Genomic DNA, 19667 nt, shown 5'->3' with positions numbered 1-19667 from the left:
GTACGGTACAGTAGTACACTGCTCTACCTCAGTGTCATCAAGTATACTACACATCCATACCTGTGCTGCATTTTAGTTGTGCGCAGTATATAGTAGGAGGACAGTGCAGAATTTTGCTGCCCACCAGTATATATATAGCAGTACGGTACAGTAGTCTACTGCTCTACCTCTGTGTCATCAAGTATACTACAAAAGTTCAGTAAAATAACCCAAAAATCAAAATTAAAAGTGTCTGATGAGAAGCGTAAGCTTGCCAATATGCCATTTACGACACGGAGTGGCAAGGAACGGCTGAGGCCCTGGCCTATGTTCATGGCTAGTGGTTCAGATTCACATGAGGATGGAAGCACTCATCCTCTCACTAGAAAACTGCAGTGCCACTCCTAGTTGGGCCAGGTGTTTGTGTCGGCCACTTGGGTCGCTTAGCTTAGTCACACAGCTACCTCATTGCACCTCTTTTTTTCTCTGCATCATGTGCTGTTTGGGGACTATTTTTTAAATCTGCCATCCTGTCTGACACTGCAGTGCCACTCCTAGATGGGCCAGGTGTTTGTGTCGGCCACTTGGGTCGCTTAGCTTAGTCACACAGCTACCTCACTGCACCTCTTTTTTTCTTTGCATCATGTGCTGTTTGGGGACTATTTTTTAAATCTGCCATCCTGTCTGACACTGCAGTGCCACTCCTAGATGGGCCAGGTGTTTGTGTTGGCCACTTGGGTTGCTTAGCTTAGCCATCCAGCGACCTCGCGCAAATTTTAGGACTAAAAATAATATTGTGAGGTGTGAGGTGTTCAGAATACACTGGAAGTGAGTGGAAATTATGGTTATTGAGGTTAATAATACTATGGGATCAAAATGACCCCCAAATTCTATGATTTAAGCTGTTTTTGAGGGTTTTTTTGTAAAAAAAACACCCGAATCCAAAACACACCCGAATCCGACAAAAAATTTTCAGGGAGGTTTTGCCAAAACGCATCCGAATCCAAAACATGGCCGCGGAACCGAATCCAAAACCAAAACACAAAACCCAAAAAATTTCCGGTGCACATCACTAATATACTGTCTGTATATATATATATATATATATATATATATATATACAGTATACATACATACATATATATATATATATATATATATATATATATATACTGCTCAAAAAAATAAAGGGAACACTTAAACAACACAATGTAACTCCAAGTCAATCACACTTCTGTGAAATCAAACTGTCCACTTAGGAAGCAACACTGATTGACAATCAATTTCACATGCTGTTATGCAAATGGAATAGACAAATTATAGGCAATTAGCAAGACACCCCCAATAAAGGAGTTGTTCTGCAGGTGGTGACCACAGACCATTTCACAGCTTCTATACTTTCTGGCTGATGTTTTGGTCACTTTTGAAAGCTGGTGGTGCTTTCACTCTAGTGGTAGCATGAGACGGAGTCTACAACCCACACAAGTGGCTCAGGAAGTGCAGCACATCCAGGATGGCACATCAATGCAGGCTGTGGCAAGAAGGTTTGCTGTGTCTGTCAGCGTAGTGCCAAGAGCATGGAGGCGCTACCAGGAGACAGGCCAGTACATCAGGAGACGTGGAGGAGGCCATAGTAGGGCAACAGCCCAGCAGCAGGACCGCTACCTCTGCCTTTGTGCAAGGAGGATCAGGAGGAGCACTGCCAGAGCCCTGCAAAATGACCTCCAGCAAGCCACAAATGTGCATGTGTCTACTCAAACGATCAGAAACAGACTCCATGAGGGTGGTATGAGGGCTCGATGTTCACAGGTGGGGGTTGTGCTTACAGCCCAACACCATGCAGGACGTTTAGCATTTGCCAGAGAACACCAAGATTGGCAAATTCGCCACTGGTGCCCTGTGCTCTTCACAGATGAAAGCAGGTTCTCACTGAGCACATGTGACAGACGTGACAGAGTCTGGAGACGCCAAGGAGAACGTTCTGCTGCCTGCAACATCCTCCAGCATGACCGGTTTGGCAGTGGGTCAGTAATGGTGTGGGGTGGCATTTCTTTGGGGGGCCGCACAGCCCTCCATGTGCTCACCAGAGGTAGCCTGACTGCCATTAGGTACAGAGATGAGATCCTCAGACCCCTTCTGAGACCATATGCTGGTGCGGTTTGCCCTGGGTTCCTCCTAATGCAAGACAATGCTAGACCTCATGTGGCTGGAGTGTGTCAGCAGTTCCTGCAAGACGAAGGCATTGATGCTATGGACTGGCCCGCCCGTTCCCCAGACCTGAATCCAATTGAGCACATCTGGGACATCATGTCTCGCTCCATCCACCAACACCATGTTGCACCGCAGACTGTCCAGGAGTTGGCAGATGCTTTAGTCGAGGTCTGGGAGGAGATCCCTCAGGAGACCATCTGCCACCTCATCAGGAGCATGCCCAGGCATTGTAGGGAGGTCATACAGGCACGTGGAGGCCACACACACTACTGAGCCTCATTTTGACTTGTTTAAAGGACATTACATCAAAGTTGGATCAGCCTGTAGTGTGTTTTTCCACTTTAATTTTGAGTGTGACTCCAAATCCAGACCCCCATGGGTTAATAAATTTGATTTCCATTGATAATTTTTTGTGTGATTTTGTTGTCAGCACATTCAACTATGTAAGGAACAAAGTATTTAATAAGAATATTTAATTCATTTAGATCTAGGATGTGTTATTTTAGTGTTCCTTTTATTTTTTGGAGCAGTGTATACACACACATAAATACACACACACACACACACACACACACACACACACACACACACACACACAACCAACTTATTTGTTTTCCATTTTCCCCTTTGATCTGGGAAGGGGCAGTTATAAAAAGTCTGGTAATGGCATGGTTCAGTGGATCCAAACAGTATAGATTACTGATGTCTCACTGCTGTCAAACTGATATGGGGAGATTTAGGTGCCTAATGAACCTTTAAATGAAACCAGGGTCATACCTGAGACTTGTTGTAGGACAAATAAACTTCAATCATTCAACCACAAATAAGTAAGCAATCCTGTACTACAATCAACAAAAATGAAAGAGGTGGTTTGATGTTATTTCATAACATACACAAGCAACTTTTTTTCTTAGCTGCCGATGCATTGGAACACTTTTACACTCTTTATATACTACAAGCTTAAAATTATTTTAATTCTAAAATTGCATTCCAAGAAGAAAGTATAGTGCAGCTAATACAAACGAATAACATTCAACATTTGTTTGGAAAATAATATTTAATATAAAATGTACAGTACAATGATCATAATAATATAAAAACTGTTTGCAGCAAAGTCTTTTAAAGACCAATAATTTATAAAAATGAGACAAGGGTTGTAGTGATTGTTGTCTCATGGTTAGATTACTAATATAAAACATATGCAAAAAGTATCAACCACAGACGTTTTTCTGTTGCTTATTAGTTCATATTTCTCAAAGACCATTTCGGAATTGAGATGGGGTGATTGTCTTGTTTGTAGATGGTGAAACATTCCTTATCCAGTATATGGATGCACATTTATAAGTTATTCAAGAAAAATTATAACTAAATCCAAATTGCTCCTATAGTAACATGTGATCTTGCAATATCAATACAATAACAACAGTTCTCGTCTTCTTTTTTCTGTTGTTTAAAAGAAGCAATTTTAATTTTGGAGATAATTTTCCTTTAAGTAATAATGGTTCAGGAACATGGACATTATCAAAGGTGAAGGATAACAATAATTATCTTCAAGCAAAGAGCAAAACACATATTACTGTAGTATGTGTATAATATTAATACTTCTTTGGTAGTAAGGTGCAGATTAGGCCAATGTGATACTGTATCATTCAGAAATTTTAATGTTAAATTATGTGATTGAATGTTATCATTCCTTTATATTTTGTACATAGGAGTGGATCTATGCTTTTCAGTTAGGGGATGGCAGTTTAGCAAATTCCTAAATACCTCATCTCTGCAGTTATAACAATCAGATATCACTTGTGGTATTATAATACAAAATTTCACCAACTACCTAATGTTTACTGGTGTACAAATAAGAACCATTTAAATGACTTAGGGCCCGATTCAGCATGGATCGCATCTATGCTGCGTTCACATGCTGAAGCCCTTCTGCAGTGTTCACATGCGCTGATGCTGCACAGCGTGAGCACACACAGTGAGATGCAACGGCATCTCATATATGCGATTGCCTCTGCCTGATTGACAGGCAGAGGTGTTCGCCGGGCGTGAGTGGGCATCAACGCAGGATTTAGGGGTCAACATGTCAGCAATGGGGGTCGCGGTGCGGACAATGCAGGCATGTCCAGACCATTTGTGGGGCGGCCCGCGGTGGCTGCATTATGTTACATGCAGTTGCTGCGACCAAAAGGTGGCTGGTAGCCATCTGCCTAAGCAGCTAGGCAGTAGGGGGCAACCCTAATCATGTGAGCGCTTTGCCGCTGAGCGAAGCGCTCGCATGTCAGCAGGGGGGGGGGGGGCAGGACACACATGCAGGTCGGTCTTGCACTGTACTGGGCATCCAGGAGGAGGGGCGCCCAAGATGGCTGCCTCACCTTTTGTATGCTCCTGATCATCTCCATAAAACAGCTTAAATTCACCACAACTGACCTATGAATCATCATAAATATCCAAGGACTTACCTTTAACTTGTACTACTCTACGCGGGCATCTCATCAAAACCAACGGATTGCATTCCTGCGCTGAGATACACACTGGATTGAATCCTGGACTGAATCCTCTGCAAACCTCCACTGAGAAATCCTTCAGTTTAGCAGCTGCTGCACTCTGCATTGGACATTGCCCAGATAAGGTACTGTGGATTACAACCTATCTTTGGCTACATCTAGCCCCTCACTTAGACATCATCCACCTCTGTTCTCTGAGCAACTAATAACTGACTTATTGCATTAATCTACTAATATCAGTATATTCAGGCTCTGAATTGCTGAAGGCTCACTGTTTCAACTCAGGATCCATTTCCCAGGACATGTTATCACTTCCCCCCACACACAAGAAACCTACTTCAAAGGCCTCTCACACTGAGACTTTTCACACCTACACAGTAGGAATTGGCTTCTAACACCTTCCCAAAAGTCTGCCTATGCTAGGATAATTGATTAAATCAGCAGCTATTTTATTTATCACTTGCTTCAAATATACCCAATAGGTTATAGCAATAACTTTGTTCATAAACCCATTAGAATTTTGGATCAAATACCGATTGGGGGAAAACAAAACACAAAAAGGAAGAAAAAAAAAACAAAAACAAAAAAACACTGCTTTCTCTCCCTCTCTCATCATCATATGCAGCTCAAACTCATAGTAATCTGTCATTGATGACCAAATGTATACATATTGCTCCAGCTTCATTCTTTCACTCCGCCCACCACGTTCTGCAGTTCCTATCACACCATCACAGGCTTCTATTCTCCAATCCCTTGGCATTTTAAAAAGAAAACACAGGCGCATTCGTGGGAAGCGAGCAGGCAGGAAACTTATTTCCCCCGGTAACCATCTACGTCCTTTGCCCACCTGCTCACCCCCATACACAAAGAACAATCAAATAGAAGTAATACCCAAAAGACGGCCCTATGTTTGGAAGGACAGAACTGTCAACTCTCGCTTTGTGACCCCCATACCCAGAGCTCCTGCACTTAACATAAAGAAAACTGAAGGCCCTCTGGTATGCCCAATCAGGTCAGTCCTTTGTAATGCCAGATCTATAAGAAACAAGACTGCAACAATTGCTGACCTTATTGAATCTGCAGATCTAGCCTGTATTACAGAGACCTGGCTAGACGAAAATGCAGCACCTATATTGGAGGCTGCGGTACCAACAAACTACTCTGTCATCCACAACCCAAGACTGGACCGCAGGGGTGGCGGGGTGGCTATCTGCTTCAAAAAAGAACTTAAACTTAGGGTCCACCCTATTGAAATTACTCGCTCATTTGAGTGCATTGCTGCCCAGAGTTCGACAGGATTAGGTTTCAGAGTACTTCTCATCTACCGGCCACCTGGAGATGGAAAGATATTTCTACAAGAAATTGCAGACACTGTTGCTGGCCTGGTTCTGGAACATCAAAGATGGCTCATCCTCGGGGATTTCAATGCATGGGTGGATGATGAGCTCTCACGCCTTGGCCAAGACCTCCTGTGCACAATGAATGGTCTGGGCTTCACACAGATAATTCCCTCTGCCACACATAAAAGTGGTCACACTCTTGATCTTGTCTTTCAGATTGGATTAGAAGTCACTGACCTAAAAATAAACCCAGTCATCTGGTCAGACCACTACTCCCTCTGGTTCTCAGTTGCAACCCCTCAAATAAGATCTCTGCCCGTGGAGTTGACCAGGTACCGTCCAAGGAGGGGTATGACTCCCCAGGCTCTTGCAGCAAATATGGATCTCTCTGCTATACTGGGTGCCTGTGAAGATCCCTGTTCCCTAGTCCGTTATTATAATAGGGATGTTAAGGCTGCAATTGATATTATCGCCCCTGTGCGTATAAGACCTCGTAAACCACATCGTCAAGCTCCATGGTACGACAACAGTGTTAGTGAGCTCAAGAAAAGGGGGCGTAGACTGGAAAGACGATGGAGGAAGACTAACCTAGTGGATGACAAAATAAAACTAATAAAGCATAACGAAGAATATCAATCGACAATCACTCGCAAGAAATCACAGTTCCTGTCAAATGAGATCACAGCAGCAAACAATAGGCCAGCTCAACTTTTCCGCACAGTGGAGATGCTTTGCAAGCCAGCATGCCTGCAGACTGATGAGACCCTTTCCCAAGCAAGATGCAACGAGTTTGCAAACTTCTTTGCAGATAAAATATCCACCATCCGGGCTGGAATATCCACAGTGCCATCAAAGGAGAGCCAAACTACAAAGCCTGCCAATATAAGCTACCTGCCTTCATGGACCAGCTTTGACCCAGTGGATGTAAAGGACACTGCTGAAATTGCTCGGATTTTGCGTCCCACCACCTGTGGCCTGGACCCAGCCTCAACCAAGCTTCTAATAGGTTGTACGGATATAATCGGTCCTGTCTTTGCAAAAATTGTTCAATGCTCTTTGCAGACAGGCATTTTTCCTGGACCCCTAAAGGAAGCAATTGTTAGACCACTTCTTAAAAAACCTAATTTAGATCCCGACTGCATGTCCAACTACAGACCGGTATCAAACCTTCCTTTCCTAGGAAAGGTTATTGAGAAAGTGGTTGCAAATCAACTGGAAACTCGCCTGACAACCCATGATATTCATGATCCATTTCAATCAGGATTCAGGAGAAGACATAGCACTGAAACAGCCCTGGTGTGTGTGTTAAATGATCTTCTGATGGCAAAAGACAGAGGTGACTGTTCAATATTAATCCTTCTGGATCTCTCGGCAGCATTTGATACCGTGGACCACGGGCTTCTGATTGAGCGACTGATACACTTCTGTGGTCTGGATGGCACAGTCCTAAACTGGTTCAAATCATTTCTCACAGGCAGGTCACAGAGAGTATCATCTGGATTATACTCATCACCACCAGTGCCATTGCCATGTGGTGTCCCACAAGGTTCTATACTATCCCCCATGCTTTTTGCAGTATACATGCTCCCATTGGGCGAAATAATCAGGCGCCATGGCCTGGTCTACCACTGCTATGCAGATGATACACAACTGTACTTGTCCTTTGCTCCGGGCACTGATAACCCAGTAGCAACCCTGAATGGCTGTCTAGCTGAACTACAGGAGTGGATGAGCGCCAGTTGGCTGCGACTGAACCCGGATAAAACAGAGGTCCTTATAATACGACCGCAACATCAAAGGACAAGACTGCAGCATAGCCAACCAACTGGACTTACACTCGGGTATTCAGAATTACAGACCAGTGATCATGTGCGGAATCTTGGCGTTGTCCTGGATGATGGCTTGACACTTAAACATCAGATATCAGCCACAATCAAATCCTCATTCTTTCACCTGAGGAACATAGCCAGAATCAAGCACCTAATTCCCTCAGATGATATGCCAAAAGTCATACATGCATTTGTATCATCTCGATTAGACTACTGTAATGCCCTCTACCTTGGTCTACCAGCAAAAGAATTGCAACGCTTACAGCTGGTGCAAAACACAGCTGCCAGGCTGTTAACCAACCAGCCCCGTTCCAGCCACATAACACCCATCCTCTACTCCCTTCACTGGCTGCCTGTAAGATGGCGAATCCTCTTCAAGATTGGCTTACTGAGTTTCAAAGCATTACATGACCAAGGCCCAAGGTACCTGAAACAGCTTCTGATCCCATACTGCCCCACTCGATTACTGCGATCTGTAGATGAAGGACTTTTAGCAGTACCTAGAATCTACCGTAATTCATCTGGGGGTCGAGCTTTTAGTCATGCGGCTCCGACTCTATGGAACTCACTTCCCAGCACAGTGCGAGAGGCCCCAACTATAGAATCCTTCAAAAGTAGACTCAAGACTTTCCTGTTTACTCAAGCATTTCCATAGTGTCTCTTTTAGTATCTTCATGCTTCTGTATTTTATGAAAAATGTACTTCATTATTTTTCTGTACTATATTATGCTGTGTATCTGTTAAGCGCCTTGAGTCCTATTGGAGAAAGAGCGCTATATAAATAAAATTATTATTATTATTATTATTATTATTATCCCCCCATGTCAGTGTAAAGGGCTGTAGTTGTGTGATTTTTCACACAACTACAACCCATGCTGAATCGGGCCCTTAGTCTGGACAGCAAGGTGCCGCAGGAAAGTTATTCTTGATACAGTTACTTTGCACTTGTATGGCAGTCATGGGCATTTTACCTGTATAGTTATTTTACCTTTGTCCTAATATATATGTATATAGGTGGTTTTGGTGTCACTGCCTAATATATTTTTGGCTGTGCATTTGTAATAACCTGCATCTCTCTTTGAAGAGTGTTGAATAACTAATGTCCCCTGAGGATGAAGAAATTTGTTTCCATATAAGCGAGACTGTGCTCCTGAGGTTAAGTAAGATTTATCCGGAAGCTGCCAGGTTATTTCAGCTTTTGGTATGCCAATTGACATACAGTTTAACTGAACAGAGCTTCCTGGTCTTGTATATATTACAGGTGCAGGGCTAGTAGTTATACGTGGAGGATATGCTATAACTATCACAGGAACATTCATTGTGGATGAACCATATTCTGTTGTTGCTTTGCATTGATAGCTTCCTCTGTCATAAACAGAAGTATCCCTTACAACAAGGGAGCCATTTTGTAACAGAGAAATTCTACCTTTAACCTGAGGACCATCGATAACCATGCCATTAGGCAGTGTCCAAGAGATATGAGGCCTGGTTTCCCCTTGTGTGGTACAGTAGAGTTGTAAAGTTTCTCCATTGATTATACTGACTAAGTTATTATAATTGTTATTTATTTGTGGTTTACGCCCAATTTGCAAAGTCACCAGACTGTCAGCGGATCCAGCAATGTTTACAGCTCTGCAACGATAGGTCCCTCCGTCGCCAACTGCTGTAGTACCAATGTGTAATGTACCATCCTGTTGGTGAAACATTCTGTGGAGGTGATTACCACTGCGAATCTCTGTTCCATTTGGAAGAATCCATATTGTTTCAGGCTGTGGAGAGCCTACAGCTGAGCAGTTAAGTTTAACAGACTGGCCCTCTGCCACAACAACATTTCCATTGTCACTGTTAAAGTGAGGTTTCACTGCTGGCTCTGTCACTGTTAACTGCACATTTAACTTGGCTTCTCCACCTTCATTCCTTCCAATGCAGACTAATTGTACAGAGTCTGTTTTCCGTACAACTTTAATGTCCAGAGTTCCATTTCGATGAACAGTAATTCTGTTGCCATAGTAAGGAGCAGGAAGGATTACTCCTTCAGGAAAAGCCCACATTACACGTGGTGTTGGAATTCCTTCAGACTTACAGTCTATCAACAAGCGTGTATCTTTCATTGCCGATTCTTTTATGGACATTATTTTATTGGAGTAACCATTGATTTTAGGGGGAATAACATTGACCAGAATATAAACAACTTTTTTGTCCTCCCCACCGTTGTTCTGTGCTAGACATGTATAGTTTCCACTATCAGATCGTTGAGCCTTTTGGATAAGAAGAGTACCATCTCTGTATATTTGATACTTTTCTGATGAAGAAGGTATGGGTCGATTGGCTGGGGAAAGCCATGTTATTCTAGGGATAGGCTCTCCTTTCGCTTCACATGAAACAGTGATAACATCACCATAGGGTACATTGATAACTGAGTAAGTCTTGTTTTTAATAACTGCCTTCTCTGCCACCACTTTGACGCTCACCCGCATCTCGTCTTGTCCAATTTGGTTTACAGCATAACATGTATAGTCACCTTCCTCTTTCATTCCTATTTCATTCAGAAACAATGTACCATTATTAAATACAACATATCTTCTTGATCGTGTACCACTATCATCTGATTGCATAATGTTGTTGATCATACTTCCATCTGGGAGGCTCCATGAAATTTCAGGATTTGGAACACCAGTAGCAACACAATCAACCTTTAGATCTCCACCATATATAACTTTGTGGTCAGCATCATTTTTATACTGAATCTTTGCAGGTTTCATCATCACATTTACTTTGAGCACCAGGTAGTCATCTCCTAGTTTATTCCGTGCCATGCACAAATAGTCTCCTGCATCTTTTTCAGTAACCGTATAAATAATCAGTGTTCCGTTTGCAAAGGTCTTGATTCTGGAGTCAAAGCTATTTGATATAAAAACACAAATTTTACATTATTAATGCATTGAAGTAATTACAGTAACAAAATTATATGCAACAATACTTTCACCAAATTCATGACAAATAAACTGTTAGAACATAACTATTGATGTACACACTTTAAATTTAAATTGCTTTTTCTTCCCCCTACAATTGCATACATTTTTCAATGGAAACGGAACATAAATCATGCAATGTACAATCACAATGTACATCATGGTCCTGCTTTCTTTGTGCCTAAACAAACATTTCATTTCCGTATTCCAGTTCTGTGCTTCACCTTCCTATGCGATCTCTCAGAAAGGTCATAGCCCCATAATTTCCCACAAAAATAAACAGCCAATCAATTCCTTTGACCTTGCAAAACTCTTTTATCTTACACTATATTAGAAAGCTGCTGCAGGTGCAGAAACTTGTAATAAAATTATATATGAAACACCATTGAAAAGAGAAAATCAACTCATGCTTTGCTTATTAATCTTTAATAATGGAGGATGACTTAGTAGTAGGAAATGTATACACTCTGTACTTTAAAGTTATTTGGCAATGCGAACTGTACAAAGTTTTTAACCAGGTGGAACTCTTTTATGTGAATTTGAAAAACTGTGATATTATCCTAACAAAAATGCTGTCTGAATTTGCCCAAAATCATTGAAAAGACATTTTATACACTTTGATCTTTACATTCCTAACAGTATCTATGAGTTTTCTTTGACTCTTATATCTGGCCTTGCATATTACAGATGTGCATTCAGATGCCACCTTCCTCGTTGCGATGAGTCTTTAGTCACTCAGATTCTATGATCGGTGCAGGTAGTCTTCACTATCTAGTAGAACAGCATTGATTAGTGCCATGGCACGCATGCACTACACAGTATGCCAATTCCCCAACTTCAAAAAGGCCCAATATTGCTGTCTATCTTAGGCACATTTGACTAGGATATGGGTCAGTGGTTCCCAAACTGTGTGTCTAGGCACCCTAGGGTGCCATGAGGTTCTTGCAGGGGTTACCTTGGTTTGGTGACCCAGGACCAGATCAAATTATTTACGGTCAAAGTGATAGACAAAACCAGTGCTAGTGGCTGCCAATCATAAAACATGTGGACAATCAGAAGCACAACTGTACACTACCACATAACTGAATTTAAGGATGATAGGTAGTCACAGTTTACTCAAATTAATCTTTTTTTTTCTCTCCAAATTTATCAGCAAAGAACTTTTATCCTAGAGGTGCCATGAATAAAAATGCTGATACTCTAGGGCTCAGTGATTAAAACATTTTTAGGAAACCACTAATATGGGCACTTTTAATACCATCATTCTATGTCTCCTATTAGTTAGTATGTAGCATAATAAAGTGGATGGGTACAGATTAACCCCTATCAGTACTGATAAGTGTGCTGGTCTAGTAAGTGTGCTGATCTTGTGGGAGAAAGTGGCCAGTTCACCTATGTGATTATGTTAGTGAGGCCAGGGCTGCATGTGATAGGGGCAGTATCATGATGTGGGAAGGAGAACTGACGTATGCAGGAGCATAAAATAATGGTACAGGATTCCTCAACAGCACAGGATTCTGCCAAAACTGATGTCGAAAGGTTGTCATATCAATTGCACCTCTATATGAATTTGTTTAGCAGCCATATTGTTTAATTGTTTACCATGCCTTTATTTTATATTGTACTAGATGAATACCCAAAAAAATTTCAGGGAGGTTTTGCCAAAACGCGTCCGAATCCAAAACACGGCCGCGGAACCGAATCCAAAACCAAAACACAAAACCCGAAAAATTTCCGGTGCACATCACTAATATACTGTGTGTATATATATATATATATATATATACACAGTATACATACATATATATATATATATATATATATATATATAAATATATATATATATATATATATACTGCTCAAAAAAATAAAGGGAATGCTTAAACAACACAATGTAACTCCAAGTCAATCACACTTCTGTGAAATCAAACTGTCCACTTAGGAAGCAACACTGATTGACAATCAATTTCACATGCTGTTATGCAAATGGAATAGACAAATTATAGGCAATTAGCAAGACACCCCCAATAAAGGAGTTGTTCTGCAGGTGGTGACCACAGACCACTTCACAGCTCCTATACTTTCTGGCTGATGTTTTGGTCACTTTTGAAAGCTGGTGGTTCTTTCACTCTAGTGGTAGCATGAGACGGAGTCTACAACCCACACAAGTAGCTCAGGAAGTGCAGCACATCCAGGATCGCACATCAATGCGAGCTGTGGCAAGAAGGTTTGCTGTGTCTGTCAGCGTAGTGCCAAGAGCATGGAGGCGCTACCAGGAGACAGGCCAGTACATCAGGAGACGTGGAGGAGGCCGTAGGAGGGCAACAGCCCAGCAGCAGGACCGCTACCTCCGCCTTTGTGCAAGGAGGAACAGGAGGAGCACTGCCAGAGCCCTGCAAAATGACCTCCAGCAAGCCACAAATGTGCATGTGTCTACTCAAACGATCAGAAACAGACTCCATGAGGGTGGTATGAGGGCCCGATGTTCACAGGTGGGGGTTGTGCTTACAGCCCAACACCATGCAGGACATTTAGCATTTGCCAGAGAACACCAAGATTGGCAAATTCGCCACTGGTGCCCTGTGCTCTTCACAGATGAAAGCAGGTTCTCACTGAGCACATGTGACAGACGTGACATAGTCTGGAGACGCCAAGGAGAACGTTCTGCTGCCTGCAACATCCTCCAGTATGACCAGTTTGGCAGTGGGTCAGTAATGGTGTGGGGTGGCATTTCTTTGGGGGGCCGCACAGCCCTCCATGTGCTCATCAGAGGTAGCCTGACTGCCATTAGGTACAGAGATGAGATCCTCAGACCCCTTGTGAGACCATATGCTGGTGCGGTTGGCCCTGGGTTCCTCCTAATGCAAGACAATGCTAGACCTCATGTGGCTGGAGTGTGTCAGCAGTTCCTGCAAGACGAAGGCATTGATGCTATGGACTGGCCCGCCCGTTCCCCAGACCTGAATCCAATTGAGCACATCTGGGACATCATGTCTCGCTCCATCCACCAACACCATGTTGCACCGCAGACTGTCCAGGAGTTGGCAGATGCTTTAGTCGAGGTCTGGGAGGAGATCCCTCAGGAGACCATCTGCCACCTCATCAGGAGCATGCCCAGGCGTTGTAGGGAGGTCATACAGGCACGTGGAGGCCACACACACTACTGAGCCTCATTTTGACTTGTTTTAAGGACATTACATCAAAGTTGGATCAGCCTGTAGTGTGTTTTTCCACTTTAATTTTGAGTGTGACTCCAAATCCAGACCTCCATGGGTTAATAAATTTGATTTCCATTGATAATTTTTGTGTGATTTTGTTGTCAGCACATTCAACTATGTAAGGAACAAAGTATTTAATAAGAATATTTAATTCATTCAGATCTAGGATGTGTTATTTTAGTGTTCCCTTTATTTTTTGGAGCAGTGTATATACACACACACACACACACACACACACACACACACATACACACACACACACACACACACACACACACACACACACACACACACACACACAACCAACTTATTTGTTTTCCATTTTCCCCTTTGATCTGGGAAGGGGCAGTTATAAAAAGTCTGGTACAACCAACTTATTTGTTTTCCATTTTCCCCTTTGATCTGGGAAGGGGCAGTTATAAAAAGTCTGGTAATGGCATGGTTCAGTGGATCCAAACAGTATAGATTACTGATGTCTCACTGCTGTCAAACTGATATGGGGAGATTTAGGTGCCTAATGAACCTTTAAATGAAACCAGGGTCATACCTGAGACTTGTTGTAGGACAAATAAACTTTAAAGTTTGGAGCAGAGAAGGGAAAGGGGGGACATGATAGGAACTTTTAAATATATCAAGGGTTTTAACAAAGTCCAGGAGGGAAACATTCTCCAAATGAAGAGAAGCAATAGGACACGAGGACATGCACTGAGACTGGAGGGGGGGAGGTTCAGGGGAAATTTGCGGAAAAATTATTTCACAGAAAGGGTAGTGGACAAGTGGAATAGCCTCCCATCAGAGGTGGTAGAGGCTAAGACAGTAGAGCAATTTAAACATGCATGGGATAGACATAAGGATATCCTTACAAAGAAATAAGGATCAAACAAGGTTAGAGATAAAAATAATATTAAAAAAAAAAAAAGGGGCAGACTAGATGGGCCAAGTGGTTCTTATCTGCCGACAAATTCTATGTTTCTATGTTTCTATGTTTCAATCATTCAACCACAAATAAGTAAGCAATCCTGTACTACAATCAACAAAAATGAAAGAGGTGGTTTGATTCTATTTCATAACATACACAAGCAACTTTTTTTCCTAGCTGTCGATGCATTGGAACACTTTTACACTCTTTATATACTACAAGCTTAAAATTATTTTAATTCTAAAATTGCATTCCAAGAAGAAAGTATAGTGCAGCTAATACAAACGAATAACATTCAACATTTGTTTGGAAAATAATATTTAATATAAAATGTACAGTACAATGATCATAATAATATAAAAACTGTTTGCAGCAAAGTCTTTTAAAGACCAATAATTTATAAAAATGAGACAAGGGTTGTAGTGATTGTTGTCTCATGGTTAGATTACTAATATAAAACATATGCAAAAAGCATCAACCACAGACGTTTTTCTGTTGCTTATTAGTTCATATTTCTCAAAGACCATTTCGGAATTGAGATGGGGTGATTGTCTTGTTTGTAGATGGTGAAACATTCCTTATCCAGTATATGGATGCACATTTATAAGTTATTCAAGAAAAATTATAACTAAATCCAAATTGCTCCTATAGTAACATGTAATCTTGCAATATCAATACAATAACAACAGCTCTCGTCTTCTTTTTTCTGTTGTTTACAAGAAGCAATTTTAATTTTGGAGATAATTTTCCTTTAAGTAATAATGGTTCAGGAACATGGACATTATCAAAGGTGAAGGATAACAATAATTATCTTCAAGCAAAGAGCAAAACACATATTACTGTAGTATGTGTATAATATTAATACTTCTTTGGTAGTAAGGTGCAGATTAGGCCAATGTGATACTGTATCATTCAGAAATTTTAATGTTAAATTATGTGATTGAATGTTATCATTCCTTTATATTTTGTACATAGGAGTGGATCTATGCTTTTCAGTTAGGGGATGGCAGTTTAGCAAATTCCTAAATACCTCATCTCTGCAGTTATAACAATCAGATATCACTTGTGGTATTATAATACAAAATTTCACCAACTACCTAATGTTTACTGGTGTACAAATAAGATCCATTTAAATGACTTAGGGCCCGATTCAGCATGGATCGCATCTATGCTGCGTTCACATGCTGAAGCCCTTCTGCAGTGTTCACATGCGCTGATGCTGCACAGCGTGAGCACACACAGTGAGATGCAACGGCATCTCATATATGCGATTGCCTCTGCCTGATTGACAGGCAGAGGTGTTCGCCGGGCGTGAGTGGGCATCAACGCAGGATTTAGGGGTCTACATGTCAGCAATGGGGGTCACGGTGCGGACAATGCAGGCATGTCCAGACCATTTGTGGGGCGGCCCGCGGTGGCTGCATTATGTTACATGCAGTTGCTGCGACCAAAAGGTGGCTGGTAGCCATCTGCCTAAGCAGCTAGGCAGTAGGGGCAACCCTAATCATGTGAGCGCTTTGCCGCTGAGCGAAGCGCTCGCATGTCAGCGGGGGGGCAGGACACACATGCAGGTCGGTCTTGCCCTGTACTGGGCATCCCCCCATGTCAGTGTAAAGGGCTGTAGTTGTGTGATTTTTCGCACAACTACAACCCATGCTGAATCGGGCCCTTAGTCTGGACAGCAAGGTGCCGCAGGAAAGTTATTCTTGATACAGTTACTTTGCACTTGTATGGCAGTCATGGGCATTTTACCTGTATAGTTATTTTACCTTTGTCCTAATATATATGTATATAGGTGGTTTTGGTGTCACTGCCTAATATATTTTTGGCTGTGCATTTGTAATAACCTGCATCTCTCTTTGAAGAGTGTTGAATAACTAATGTCCCCTGAGGATGAAGAAATTTGTTTCCATATAAGCGAGACTGTGCTCCTGAGGTTAAGTAAGATTTATCCGGAAGCTGCCAGGTTATTTCAGCTTTTGGTATGCCAATTGACATACAGTTTAACTGAACAGAGCTTCCTGGTCTTGTATATATTACAGGTGCAGGACTAGTAGTTATACGTGGAGGATATGCTATAACTATCACAGGAACATTCATTGTGGATGAACCATATTCTGTTGTTGCTTTGCATTGATAGCTTCCTCTGTCATAAACAGAAGTATCCCTTACAACAAGGGAGCCATTTTGTAACAGAGAAATTCTACCTTTAACCTGAGGACCATCGATAACCATGCCATTAGGCAGTGTCCAAGAGATATGAGGCCTGGTTTCCCCTTGTGTGGTACAGTAGAGTTGTAAAGTTTCTCCATTGATTATACTGACTAAGTTATTATAATTGTTATTTATTTGTGGTTTACGCCCAATTTGCAAAGTCACCAGACTGTCAGCGGATCCAGCAATGTTTACAGCTCTGCAACGATAGGTCCCTCCGTCGCCAACTGCTGTAGTACCAATGTGTAATGTACCATCCTGTTGGTGAAACATTCTGTGGAGGTGATTACCACTGCGAATCTCTGTTCCATTTGGAAGAATCCATATTGTTTCAGGCTGTGGAGAGCCTACAGCTGAGCAGTTAAGTTTAACAGACTGGCCCTCTGCCACAACAACATTTCCATTGTCACTGTTAAAGTGAGGTTTCACTGCTGGCTCTGTCACTGTTAACTGCACATTTAACTTGGCTTCTCCACCTTCATTCCTTCCAATGCAGACTAATTGTACAGAGTCTGTTTTCCGTACAACTTTAATGTCCAGAGTTCCATTTCGATGAACAGTAATTCTGTTGCCATAGTAAGGAGCAGGAAGGATTACTCCTTCAGGAAAAGCCCACATTACACGTGGTGTTGGAATTCCTTCAGACTTACAGTCTATCAACAAGCGTGTATCTTTCATTGCCGATTCTTTTATGGACATTATTTTATTGGAGTAACCATTGATTTTAGGGGGAATAACATTGACCAGAATATAAACAACTTTTTTGTCCTCCCCACCGTTGTTCTGTGCTAGACATGTATAGTTTCCACTATCAGATCGTTGAGCCTTTTGGATAAGAAGAGTACCATCTCTGTATATTTGATACTTTTCTGATGAAGAAGGTATGGGTCGATTGGCTGGGGAAAGCCATGTTATTCTAGGGATAGGCTCTCCTTTCGCTTCACATGAAACAGTGATAACATCACCATAGGGTACATTGATAACTGAGTAAGTCTTGTTTTTAATAACTGCCTTCTCTGCCACCACTTTGACGCTCACCCGCATCTCGTCTTGTCCAATTTGGTTTACAGCATAACATGTATAGTCACCTTCCTCTTTCATTCCTATTTCATTCAGAAACAATGTACCATTATTAAATACAACATATCTTCTTGATCGTGTACCACTATCATCTGATTGCATAATGTTGTTGATCATACTTCCATCTGGGAGGCTCCATGAAATTTCAGGATTTGGAACACCAGTAGCAACACAATCAACCTTTAGATCTCCACCATATATAACTTTGTGGTCAGCATCATTTTTATACTGAATCTTTGCAGGTTTCATCATCACATTTACTTTGAGCACCAGGTAGTCATCTCCAAGTTTATTCCGTGCCATGCACAAATAGTCCCCTGCATCTTTTTCAGTAACCGTATAAATAATCAGTGTTCCGTTTGCAAAGGTCTTGATTCTGGAGTCAAAGCTATTTGATATAAAAACACAAATTTTACATTATTAATGCATTGAAGTAATTACAGTAACAAAATTATATGCAACAATACTTTCACCAAATTCATGACAAATAAACTGTTAGAACATAACTATTGATGTACACACTTTAAATTTAAATTGCTTTTTCTTCCCCCTACAATTACAAACATTTTTCAATGGAGACGGAACATAAATCATGCAATGTACAATGTACATCATGGTCCTGCTTTCTTTGTGCCTAAACAAACATTTAATTTCTGTATTCCAGTTCTGTGCTTCACCTTCCTATGCGATCTCTCAGAAAGGTCATAGCCCCATAATTTCCCACAAAAATAAACAGCCAATCAATTCCTTTGACCTTGCAAAAGTCTTTTATCTTACACTATATTAGAAAGCTTCTGCAGGTGCAGAAACTTGTAAAAAAATTATATATGAAACACCATTGAAAAGAGAAAATTAACTCATGCTTTGCTTATTAATCTTTAATAATGGAGGATGACTTAGTAGTAGGAAATGTATACACTGTACTTTAAAGGTATTTGGCAATGCGAACTGTACAAAGTTTTTAACCAGGTGGAACTCTTTTATGTGAATTTGAAAAACTGTGATATTATCCTAACAAAAATGCTGTCTGAATTTGCCCAAAATCATTGAAAATACATTTTATACACTTTGATCTTTACATTCCTAACAGTATCTATGAGTTTTCTTTGACTCTTATATTTGGCCTTGCATATTACAGATGTGCATTCAGATGCCACCTTCCTCGTTGCGATGAGTCCTTAGTCACTCAGATTCTATGATCGGTGCAGGTAGTCTTCACTATCTAGTAGAACAGCATTGATTAGTTCCATGGCACGCATGCACTACACAGTATGCCAATTCCCCAACTTCAAAAAGGCCCAATATTGCTGTCTATCTTAGGCACATTTGACTAGGATATGGGTCAGTGGTTCCCAAACTGTGTGTCTAGGCACCCTAGGGTGCCATGAGGTTCTTGCA

The 19667-nt window shown here is 41.5% G+C and overlaps 2 protein-coding genes across 2 annotated transcripts in view; both read right to left on the bottom strand.

The window, feature by feature from the left end:
* Positions 1–11091, bottom strand: part of LOC135017006 (matrix-remodeling-associated protein 5-like) — a 73373-nt gene extending 62282 nt beyond the window's left edge. The window contains exons 1-3 of the mRNA XM_063952909.1: positions 11063–11091; positions 8897–10767; positions 6233–6246 (exon numbers count right to left, since the gene is read on the bottom strand). Of these exons, the coding sequence (XP_063808979.1) occupies positions 6233–6246; positions 8897–10767; positions 11063–11091 (1914 nt within the window). The remainder of the gene's footprint in view (positions 1–6232; positions 6247–8896; positions 10768–11062) is intronic.
* Positions 11092–15276: 4185 nt separating this feature from the next.
* Positions 15277–19667, bottom strand: part of MXRA5 (matrix remodeling associated 5) — a 97901-nt gene continuing 93510 nt past the window's right edge. Inside the window, exon 7 of the mRNA XM_063955512.1 lies at positions 15277–18657. Within this exon, the coding sequence (XP_063811582.1) occupies positions 16752–18657 (1906 nt within the window). The 3' untranslated portion in view covers positions 15277–16751. The remainder of the gene's footprint in view (positions 18658–19667) is intronic.

The sequence above is a fragment of the Pseudophryne corroboree genome, chromosome 2 (assembly GCF_028390025.1).
Source record: "Pseudophryne corroboree isolate aPseCor3 chromosome 2, aPseCor3.hap2, whole genome shotgun sequence".
NCBI classification, from domain to species: Eukaryota; Metazoa; Chordata; class Amphibia; order Anura; family Myobatrachidae; genus Pseudophryne; species Pseudophryne corroboree.
Note: the sequence above shows the minus strand (reverse complement) of the source record. Positions and strands in the feature narration are given on the sequence as shown.